This window comes from Sinocyclocheilus grahami, unplaced genomic scaffold (genome assembly GCF_001515645.1).
Source record: "Sinocyclocheilus grahami isolate Dianchi unplaced genomic scaffold, SAMN03320097.WGS_v1.1 scaffold121.1, whole genome shotgun sequence".
Classification (NCBI taxonomy): domain Eukaryota; kingdom Metazoa; phylum Chordata; class Actinopteri; order Cypriniformes; family Cyprinidae; genus Sinocyclocheilus; species Sinocyclocheilus grahami.
Window position 1 is genome coordinate 2001319 of NW_015505300.1, and position 9919 is coordinate 2011237.

General features: G+C 37.3%; 1 protein-coding gene and 1 long non-coding RNA gene across 3 annotated transcripts; one reads left to right on the top strand and one right to left on the bottom strand.

The window, feature by feature from the left end:
• Positions 1 to 1017: 1017 nt before the first annotated feature.
• Positions 1018 to 1743, top strand: LOC107589874 (uncharacterized). The gene is made up of 2 exons (XR_001609716.1): positions 1018 to 1147; positions 1474 to 1743. It is a non-coding gene; the product is annotated as an uncharacterized lncRNA (long non-coding RNA).
• Positions 1744 to 1757: 14 nt separating this feature from the next.
• On the bottom strand, positions 1758 to 8607 carry LOC107589871 (proteoglycan 4-like). 2 transcript variants are annotated; one of them, XM_016278445.1, is made up of 13 exons: positions 8535 to 8607; positions 8341 to 8457; positions 6900 to 7013; positions 6601 to 6654; positions 5228 to 5293; positions 4715 to 4828; positions 4318 to 4557; positions 3207 to 3293; positions 2983 to 3122; positions 2757 to 2913; positions 2557 to 2661; positions 2057 to 2185; positions 1758 to 1881 (listed from the first exon to the last, which is right to left on the bottom strand). In XM_016278445.1, exons 1-13 carry the CDS (start codon positions 8605 to 8607, stop codon positions 1775 to 1777), a joined length of 1503 nt encoding a protein of 500 aa, XP_016133931.1. In that variant the 3' UTR covers positions 1758 to 1774. The 2 variants fall into 2 exon arrangements, with proteins under 2 accessions (XP_016133931.1, XP_016133932.1); XM_016278446.1 differs by having other exon boundaries at positions 3207 to 3279; positions 4316 to 4557.
• Positions 8608 to 9919: the final 1312 nt, after the last annotated feature.

A 9919-nucleotide genomic window follows, 5' to 3' on the forward strand; every position in this document is an offset into this window, starting at 1 on the left:
ACCAACATGTCAGAAAGAATAAAAAAAGTTGAGTTGGAAAAAGGATCACCCCCCTCCTAAAAATGACTTGTAAGTTGTAAACTCAATCAGGTGTAGCTAATCACCTTCTAAGACTTTCAACTCTGATCTGCTGTGGTCATTTTGATTAGCTCAGCATGAAAAGAGCTTTCCTGGAGCATTTCAATCCTTGGTAGTGGAAACAATCAACTATGGGTGGCAAGGCACTGTCAAAAGATCTCCGGGATAATGTTGTGGACAGGCACAAGTTAGGAGATGGATACAAAAACATTTCAAAGGTTTTATCAATGGATAGAAGCACAGTGAAGTCTATTATTAAGAAGTGGAAGGTATTTAGTACAACACAGACCCTCCCTGCATCAGGACGTCATTCCAAACTGGATGAAAGAGCCAGGAGGAAACTGGTCAGAGAGGCGACCAAGAAGCCTACAGCAACTCTGAAGCAGCTGCAGGAATTTATGACAGAGTGGTCATTGTGTGCATGTGACAACAATATCACTAATTCTCCACAAATGTGGCTTGTTTGGGGGGGGTGCAAGGAAAAAGTCACTCTTCAAGAAAGGCCACATGTAGTCGCGACTGAGCTTTGCCAAAACGCACCCTGAAGATTCTGAGGCAGATGAGTCTAAAATGTAATTATTTGGCCTCAACACCAAACGATATGTCTGGCGGAAATAAAATACAGCTCTCCATCCAAATAACAGCAGTTATTTGTGAAGACTGCAGTCCACAAACGGTCACCATCAAATTTAACTGAACTTGAGCAGTTCTGCAAAGAAGAGTGGGTAAATATTGCAAAGTTAGTGGAGACATCCCAACAGACTAAAGGATGTAATTAAAGCAAAAGGTGGTTCAAGAAAATACTGACACAAAGGGGTGATCCTTGTTCCAACTCAATGTTTTTGCTTTATTTTTTTCTGACATAAGCTAGCTTTCACTTGGATGTGATTTTAAAGGGGGTGATTTCGTTTCTATTATTTTTCTTTCTACCCGTAAGTATTTGACCCTGTTTATCACCCCATTTCTCTTCCTCTTGTAGATACCAGCACCAGTACTGGTCAGGCCAAACCTGCGAGCCGGCTCCTTCCTCAGCACCAGCTGCCGCGGAGGAACCAGATCATCAGGAGAGGTTAAGACCCCATGTTTTTACATCCATCCTCTTACTCATATATAAACTCTCAGTATATCATAAGTCACATTTTCTCCCAAAAAGTAACAGACTGGATTTGAAAACTTTTCTCTTTTTTTTTTCTCTTTTTTTTTTTTTTTTAATGAAGCAAAGATTACGTGAATATACATGCATACAGAAAGCTTTTAATTTGTCAGTTTTGTGCTTGATTGTATAATTTGGTGTTTGTTCTGTAGAAACAGACATTTTAATAACTTTGGATGTCTACATCTTCAATGTAACTTGATTTGGTTTGTCTGGGTCTGTATCTCAATCTTTTCCTGCAGGTGGTGTTTTTCCTCGTGGAAGTCGGGGTCGAGGACTCAACAGAGGCACTCCCTTCTAAATCCACTCGCCTTTACAGCGTCTGACCAGCAGAAACACCATGAATGACCCTTCAGAGTACCCAGAATTAGCCTACTGCAGTTTTACTTTCATGTTTTGTTTCAATGTGCTTTAAAACATTGGTTAGATTTATTTTATATTTTGTGAGTAATCATACTGACGCAATGTTCAATGGTTTTTGCTAATAAATGGAGAATCTTTCTCGCCATGCAGTTGCTAGTGGTGTTTGTTTCATGCTGGCTTTCAGGCACAGTTGAGCCACTTGCTGATGTCATTCTGCTGGGAGGAGTGGCTGACAGGGGCCGTCAAAGCGGGCAGATCACCGCTAACCTTGACGTTTAGGACTTTAGCTGTAAATCACAGAGATGCTGTTATTAAATGCATCACTTTAAATGCACTGATTCAAAAGAAACTGAAATGAGACTCAAATCAGTAACACATTTCACGCTAAAATCCTCTCACAAACGGTCTTCTCTTTTAATTACACAGGAAATACTTGTTGCAAGATAAAATGTAGACACTTACGCCAAGAGAAAACAAAGTAATCGAAACCATCAGTCTTCCTGGGGTTGGGCATGGACAAGGCTGATGTCACAGGGCTGGGGAAGCCCTTCATTTTGAGCTTGATGTTGATCTCCCCTGACAACTGGATCTCTGTCAAATGACAATAACATCATAAAATAAATAACTTGTGCATCTAATTTTTTTTCTGCTGCAGCGTTAACGCTAACTAAAATCTTTCCATTATTTGAAATAAAGCTGAAATAAAATATAAATAGATGAAAATGTTGCTTTGGTAATTGAATGAAATAAAATGAGAAATTACTAAAGTTGCAAAAATGATTAACACTGCCATTAAAGTAAGTTAAAGCTAAATATTAAAAAACTACAAATGAATAAATGCTATAATCACAAATAATACTAAACCGTTTTGTTGATATAACTACATTTTAAATATTCTTTTCAATACATTGCAAGACAATTTTCTTAGAGTACCTCAATTTAACAACAATAATTCAGATTACCTGCTTGTTTGACATTTTTTGGAATTTTGTCTGAATTTTTGGATCTCTTTCCACGGCAAGTTGGTCCACTTCCAGAAGGAAAAGATAATTTCTGAACCATGCCTCCTAATTAAAAAACACACATTATGATTAATTTTCTCATTTTGGTCATTTCTAATTATTCTAACCAAACACAGGACACAGAGGGCTCCGGTTAGCACCTTTCTTGAAGAAGTACACAGACTCGGGTCTCTTTCTGGTAGCTGGGACTGGCAGAGCAGCAGTGATCTCACCGGTGAGCCCACCAAAGTCCTGGGACACAGATCTGGGATATCCAGGCTCCACAACACCATTCTCCAAACTCCAGTAGTTGTCACCCTTAGTGAGAGAATATTTACAATTCAGTGGATTTTCAAGGGTTGCGAACACAGTGATGGTTTTTGGTACCTTGATGATGTAGGTCTTGCCCTGGCAGTTGCAGCGTGTGAAGGCCGTGTCGATGGGAGACGGGATGCCCAGTTCTTCAGTGATTTTACGAGCAGGGCCGGCTCTTCTAGTCTTGGGGTTCAGCAGCCAAAAGAAGTGACCTGAGATGGATAACACTTTTCTTAATTAGTGTTGTTATAAAAAATTGCACTATACGCAACAGTACATACATAAAGAAGTTGTACCTCTGAAAACTATGATGGAGTTGTTGAAGAGAGTTGCCATTCCATCAATGGCAAGGCCACTGCAGAGATCAGGGTTCGAGTTTGCATCTTAAAAAACAGAAATGAATGGTTCAAATATATTCAGATTTAATTTACACTTCTGGTCAAAAGTTTAAAATAAGCAAGATTTTTTATGTTTTTGAAAGAAGTCCCTTGTGCTCACCAAGGCTGCATTTATTTGGTTAAAATACAGTAAAAACAGCAATAGAACTGTTTGCTATTTAAATGCAATGTAAAATGTAATTTATTCCTGTGATGGAAAAGCTAAATTTTCAGCATCATTACTCCAGTCTTCAGTGTCACATGATCCTTCAGAAATCATTCTAATATGTTGCTTTGCTGCACAAGAAACATTATTATTATTGTCGAAAACAGTTTTTGCTGCTTAATATTAGGAAACAGTGATACACTACTATCCAGACGTTTGGGGTAAAGAAGACTAAAAAGAAAAAAATCTGTTTATTATTAAACCAATCAAAAGTGACAGTAAAGACTTCTATAATGATTCCAAATATTTCCTATTATAGATAAATGCTGTTCTTTTGATATTTCTATTCATAAAGAATCCTGAATAAAAAATGTATCACGGTTTCCACAAAGTTGTGAAGTGACGACATTTTATTGATATTAATAACACTGACAATGTCATTACTAATAATTGAGCACCAATAAATGACAATAAATGTGCACCAAATCAGCATATTAAAATGATTTCTGAAGCATCACATAACACTGAAGACTGGAGTAATGACTGCTGAAAAAGTAGCATTGCCATCACAGGAAGAAATTACATTAACATTTATAGTTAAAAGTTATTTTATATTGTATTAATATTTCACAGTATTGCTGTATTACTGTATTTGTACCCAAACAAATTCCAAACCTTTGACCAGTAGTGTATTTTAATGAATCGATTGAACAGATGTATATAACATGAAAGATAGACACAGTATATTTTATATATGGTTATATATTTTAAATACTGAATACAACTAATTTCAAATATTTTCCATACACAGGTGGCAATTACAGGGATGTGAACAAATTCATAAGTGTTACTGAAGTTCCATACCTGGTGCTGCAGGACTGCTGGCTGCCATGGCCTGGCCGATGTCTGCGAGAGTGCTGGGTTTACCTGCAGCAGAGCCAGGTCCGCTGGACGGCCCATCACCTTGTCCACTGATGGAGAGGGACACCTGCACAGGGATGGTTAGGGGACTCCCAGAGGAAGGTCCCGCTGCCTGTAGTGGTCCAGCTGCAGGATCAGGACCAGAGTCCAGCAGTAGGAACCCAGAAGGGTTGGAACCGATGCCTGCGAGGGCATGTATGTAGTTTGGTTAATATTTTGATCATCAGCTCACATGGAAATGTCTGCAGATTTGAATTAGTTGTCTCTTTCCCATAATAAGTCAAATACATTTTAGTTTTAATTGGTTCATTCTTTTTAAGCAAACTCATAAAGCTGTAACCGGGTATGTCAGAGGGTGTCAGAGGAGCGAAGAGGCTGATGTCCTGGGGCAGAGGGCCACCAGCAGGAAGTGATGCGGCATCAGATGGAGCCATAAAGTTATTCAGTCTGGTGTCTGAAAAAAATGTAAAATACATATACACTATCATTCAAAAGTGTGGGATCAGTAAGACTTATTTGTCTATCTATTTATTTATTTATTGAAAGAAATGTATACTTTTATTCAGCAAGGAAGCATTAAATTGTTCGAAAGTGACAGTAAAGATGTATAATGTTGACAATTATACTGTTTTCAACATTGATAAAAATAATAAATGTTTAATGAACACTAAATCAGCATATTAGAATGATTTGTGAAGGATCATGCGACACTGAAGACTGGTGTAATGGCTTCTGCCAATACAGGAATAAATTACATTTGAAAATTAAAACAGAAAACTGTTATTTTAAAAAAGCGATTGTATTTCACAATTTTACCATTTAACTGTATATATAATGAAGACACAAAACTTACCATCTCTCATGAGATCTGGGCTTTGCTGTGCTGCGAGACATACTGCCATGCACTCCTCAGTATAATCTAAAAAAACAGCAAGTAAAAATACACTTTTTCATTATCTAATCGGAAGTTAATACAAAATGAGAGCTACAGGGGTTCCAGCCAGACTGGATCACCAGTGGATGTCTGACTTATTTCCACAATTCATATATGCTTTGTTTTATTTTCTGCTCCAACTTTTGTGCCAGTGAACCTCTTCAGTAGTCAGTGAAATACAGTTTGTCTTTACTATTAACCTAAAGGTATATGAACCCGCCTCCTCACTCCGACTGACTGAAGGCTTCTTAGCTGCTCCGAGGGGCTTCAGATCAGGCTTCTTTGGTGTTTTGGTTTTGGGAGGGACTGAAGACAGTTTGGTCTTTATGTCTAACATGTTGCAGCTTGAGTGAATGACCTTTTCCTGAATATCCTCTACAGAATCTACTGCCAATCAGCACTATAGGGGTCCCTCAAATTGCTAAAAGGGTCACAATCATACCAAAAAAAAAAGAAGGATTAAATAGATAACCAACTTTTGTGCCAGTGAACCTCTTCAGTAGTCAGTGAAATACAGTTTGTCTTTACTATTAACCTAAAGGTATATGAACCCGCCTCCTCACTCCGACTGACTGAAGGCTTCTTAGCTGCTCCGAGGGGCTTCAGATCAGGCTTCTTTGGTGTTTTGGTTTTGGGAGGGACTGAAGACAGTTTGGTCTTTATGTCTAACATGTTGCAGCTTGAGTGAATGACCTTTTCCTGAATATCCTCTACAGAATCTACTGCCAATCAGCACTATAGGGGTCCCTCAAATTGCTAAAAGGGTCACAATCATACCAAAAAAAAAGAAGGATTAAATAGATAGGCAATATTAAAATAATACCTGTTGGTTTGTTTAGTTTTGAACTTCTTGCTGCTTGCAACTGGGAGAGAGCATCTGATGAAGACGAGAATAAAGTCAAAACAGGAATAAAACTGGTATCAAGTCAGTGAAGATCACATATACATTTCTCAATATTCATAGCATTACTAACAATTACAATGAACATTATAATGATCTTAAGTAGGCTAGTAGCCTATATAGTTAAGCAATTTTAAGTAGTGTTTTATACTTGGGGGTCCCTGGGTCTGTATTAAAAAATAATAATAATAAAAGTCTAAATAAGAGTCTTGTGTCATACCACACTGCTCGCTGTAGTCGGGGCAGCAGGAGTTGTGAGTGAATGACCTTTTCCTGAATATCCTCTACAGAATCTACTGCCAATCAGCACTATAGGGGTCCCTCAAATTGCTAAAAGGGTCACAATCATACCAAAAAAAAAAGAAGGATTAAATAGATAATAAAATAATACCTGTTGGTTTGTTTAGTTTTGAACTTCTTGCTGCTTGCAACTGGGAGAGAGCATCTGATGAAGACGAGAATAAAGTCAAAACAGGAATAAAACTGGTATCAAGTCAGTGAAGATCACATATACATTTCTCAATATTCATAGCATTACTAACAATTACAATGAACATTATAATGATCTTAAGTAGGCTAGTAGCCTATATAGTTAAGCAATTTTATGTAGTGTTTTATACTTGGGGGGTCCCTGGGTCTGTATTAAAAAATAATAATAATACAAGTCTAAATAAGAGTCTTGTGTCATACCACACTGCTCGCTGTAGTCGGGGCAGCAGGAGTTATGGAGCACACAGTCTGAATCGCACTCGCACTGTCTGCCGCGCCGGAACGCCTCACCACAGCGACCCCTGCAAGAGTCTCCTGCCAATTACACACAACTATTTTAACACTATAAAACCGACTGTATCGTATTTGATACATGCATTTCTAAGGCTTCTAAATTTGGAACATGACCAAACCTCTGTGGATTTTTTTTTAAAGAAAAATCATGTTAAAATATCAGTAATAAGTATGATACATGATCAGGCTTTTGAGGAACATTTATTTGTACAACACTTAGTCAACATTGTGTTGCATTGCATTTTGTTTTGCATTGCAATTAAAACTAGCTTTGAAAAAACAAACAAAAACAAAACAAAACAAAAGAAAATTATTTTTGGCCCTCCTTGAGTGTAAAATTAAATAATATTAGGAGAAGGTTTAAAAATGAGGAAACTTACTATAGAAATTATGTATTAAAATGATAAAAGTACATATAAACGATCAGTCAATACTTACAGTAATACTTTTACAGTCTCTATAAAAGTTTGGACCCCTCATAATGAAAAAAAAACTTGATCTTAAGGCTTTTGTTTACATAAAATAAAAATTATTATATTTATGAAAATAGTATATACAATTGTTATAGTAATTTAAAAAAAGTTTTTGAATGAAAAGAAATGAATTGGGCCAGGTAGTGAAGGAAACGCATTAACAATTATCCAGCATTCTAAAATAAAGTATACTTCTGGGTCACTGCATAAATTCATAGTTTTGATTATTTACTATTCAAATTTCAAAAATAAGTAAATTAGTAATATAAAATAATTGTCATTGTGAGATGGTAGGGTCTTACCAGCAGTGCAGGCATCCACAAAATCCTTGCAGCACTCGCCATGGACAGAACAGTTGTAGTCACAGTTACAGACCTGCCCGCGGGCGAATTGCTCGCAACAAAAGAAAATTATTTTTGGCCCTCCTTGAGTGTAAAATTAAATAATATTAGGAGAAGGTTTAAAAATGAGGAAACTTACTATAGAAATTATGTATTAAAATGATAAAAGTACATATAAACGATCAGTCAATACTTACAGTAATACTTTTACAGTCTCTATAAAAGTTTGGACCCCTCATAATGAAAAAAAAACTTGATCTTAAGGCTTTTGTTTACATAAAATAAAAATTATTATATTTATGAAAATAGTATATACAATTGTTATAGTAATTTAAAAAAAGTTTTTGAATGAAAAGAAATGAATTGGGCCAGGTAGTGAAGGAAACGCATTAACAATTATCCAGCATTCTAAAATAAAGTATACTTCTGGGTCACTGCATAAATTCATAGTTTTGATTATTTACTATTCAAATTTCAAAAATAAGTAAATTAGTATTATAAAATAATTGTCATTGTGAGATGGTAGGGTCTTACCAGCAGTGCAGGCATCCACAAAATCCTTGCAGCACTCGCCATGGACAAAACAGTTGTAGTCACAGTTACAGACCTGCCCGCGGGCGAATTGCTCGTCGCATCTGCCCACACAGCTGCCTGCACACAACAACACAAGCTGAATCCAAGCAGTCACCAGGACCAGGATGGACAGATCCAGAAATGATCCGACTCACCTTGAGCAGCACACAGTGGCAGGAGAACACAGGCCATCGCCAGGAGAAATGAAACCAGAGCAGATCCAGTCATGATAACCCTCAACAGAGCAGCCCACACTGATAAAAACACCTATTTGTCTAAAAAAGACATGATATGATCACAAAACATTGAAGTTTGTTGTTTCGAAAAGCAGCCATTCATCATCAAAGTCGTCTGCATGCAGAGAAGGACTTACCAAAGGGAAGCGTCTTTCTGAACTCACCTTGTTCTGTCCTTGTGCGCTTTGACTCTTTTATACTGTATGCCAGCTGGATTTCTCCTGTTGGCCAGAAACTTTAATTAAACACCGCAGCCCAATTAAAGCATGATGATGTAAAGACTAACCTCCCACACACACACACACACTGTCAACAATGTGTCCACAATGCTGACAGAAGAATCAGTGACTTCTTCAAAATGTCCTTGGATCTCAATGCTCCACAAATGGGATGAACGGTTCATTTATTTATTTATTTTTTATCATGGCTATTACAATTTCAGTGTCCAGTGGTTTTGATACTGGGTTTCAGTGCATGAAAGCTCATAACGAGGTCAGCTTATGGATCAAAACGAAGCTCTTTAATCAAATTCAGAGAAACCAAAACATGTCACTGCAGAGGTCCTGCACTTTTCCCAGACTTTATTTAGTTGACACAGACGGTGTTTGACCTTTCTAATGTGGTCACGAAAATTAAACTACATACTATTGACAAAAGGCCCAACAGAATTCTCTTGTTTCAAATCTGAGTCACTCGATTTGGTCCAAGAGTTGGTTTGATGTAGGAGGCCATGGTCATTTGAGTGTTTGGTGATTGTTTGGGTGGTTGGTAAGGTATGCATGTGTCTCAAATAGCTGCCAAAGCTGATTCATAAGCTGAACTGAGAAGGACGTCGGAGTAATGATCTCCTAATACCCAAAATCAAACCAAATCCAACAATGTAGTCATTAAAAAAACTATATTGTGCTATGTAATAAATGTTTCGGTTTTTCTCTCAGCTCCTGTCGCAATAAAATGACCACGCGCTGTGAAGAAAGTGAGAGAGAAAACATCCTCTTTATGGGAAGTGGTTTTTGTTCTGAAGTAATGTCTTTCAAATGTTAAAGCAGTGTACCACACCTCCAAACACACTGCAGTGATTATTTCTGTCTTCTGGTTTGGATATGTGTTTCAAAACTCAACATTGCCCCAGGGACCACTGAGACACATTAGTCCACGTGTCCCCAACAATCAAAGGCAAGAGATTTTCTGTTCAGACACTGTTGTTGTTAATAGTCTGAACAAAGTTAGAGAAAATGAAAAAAGCTAAACCTTAGAGACAGATCATGTTCTCACAGTGTTTTGGTTTATTGTTTAGAAAAAGA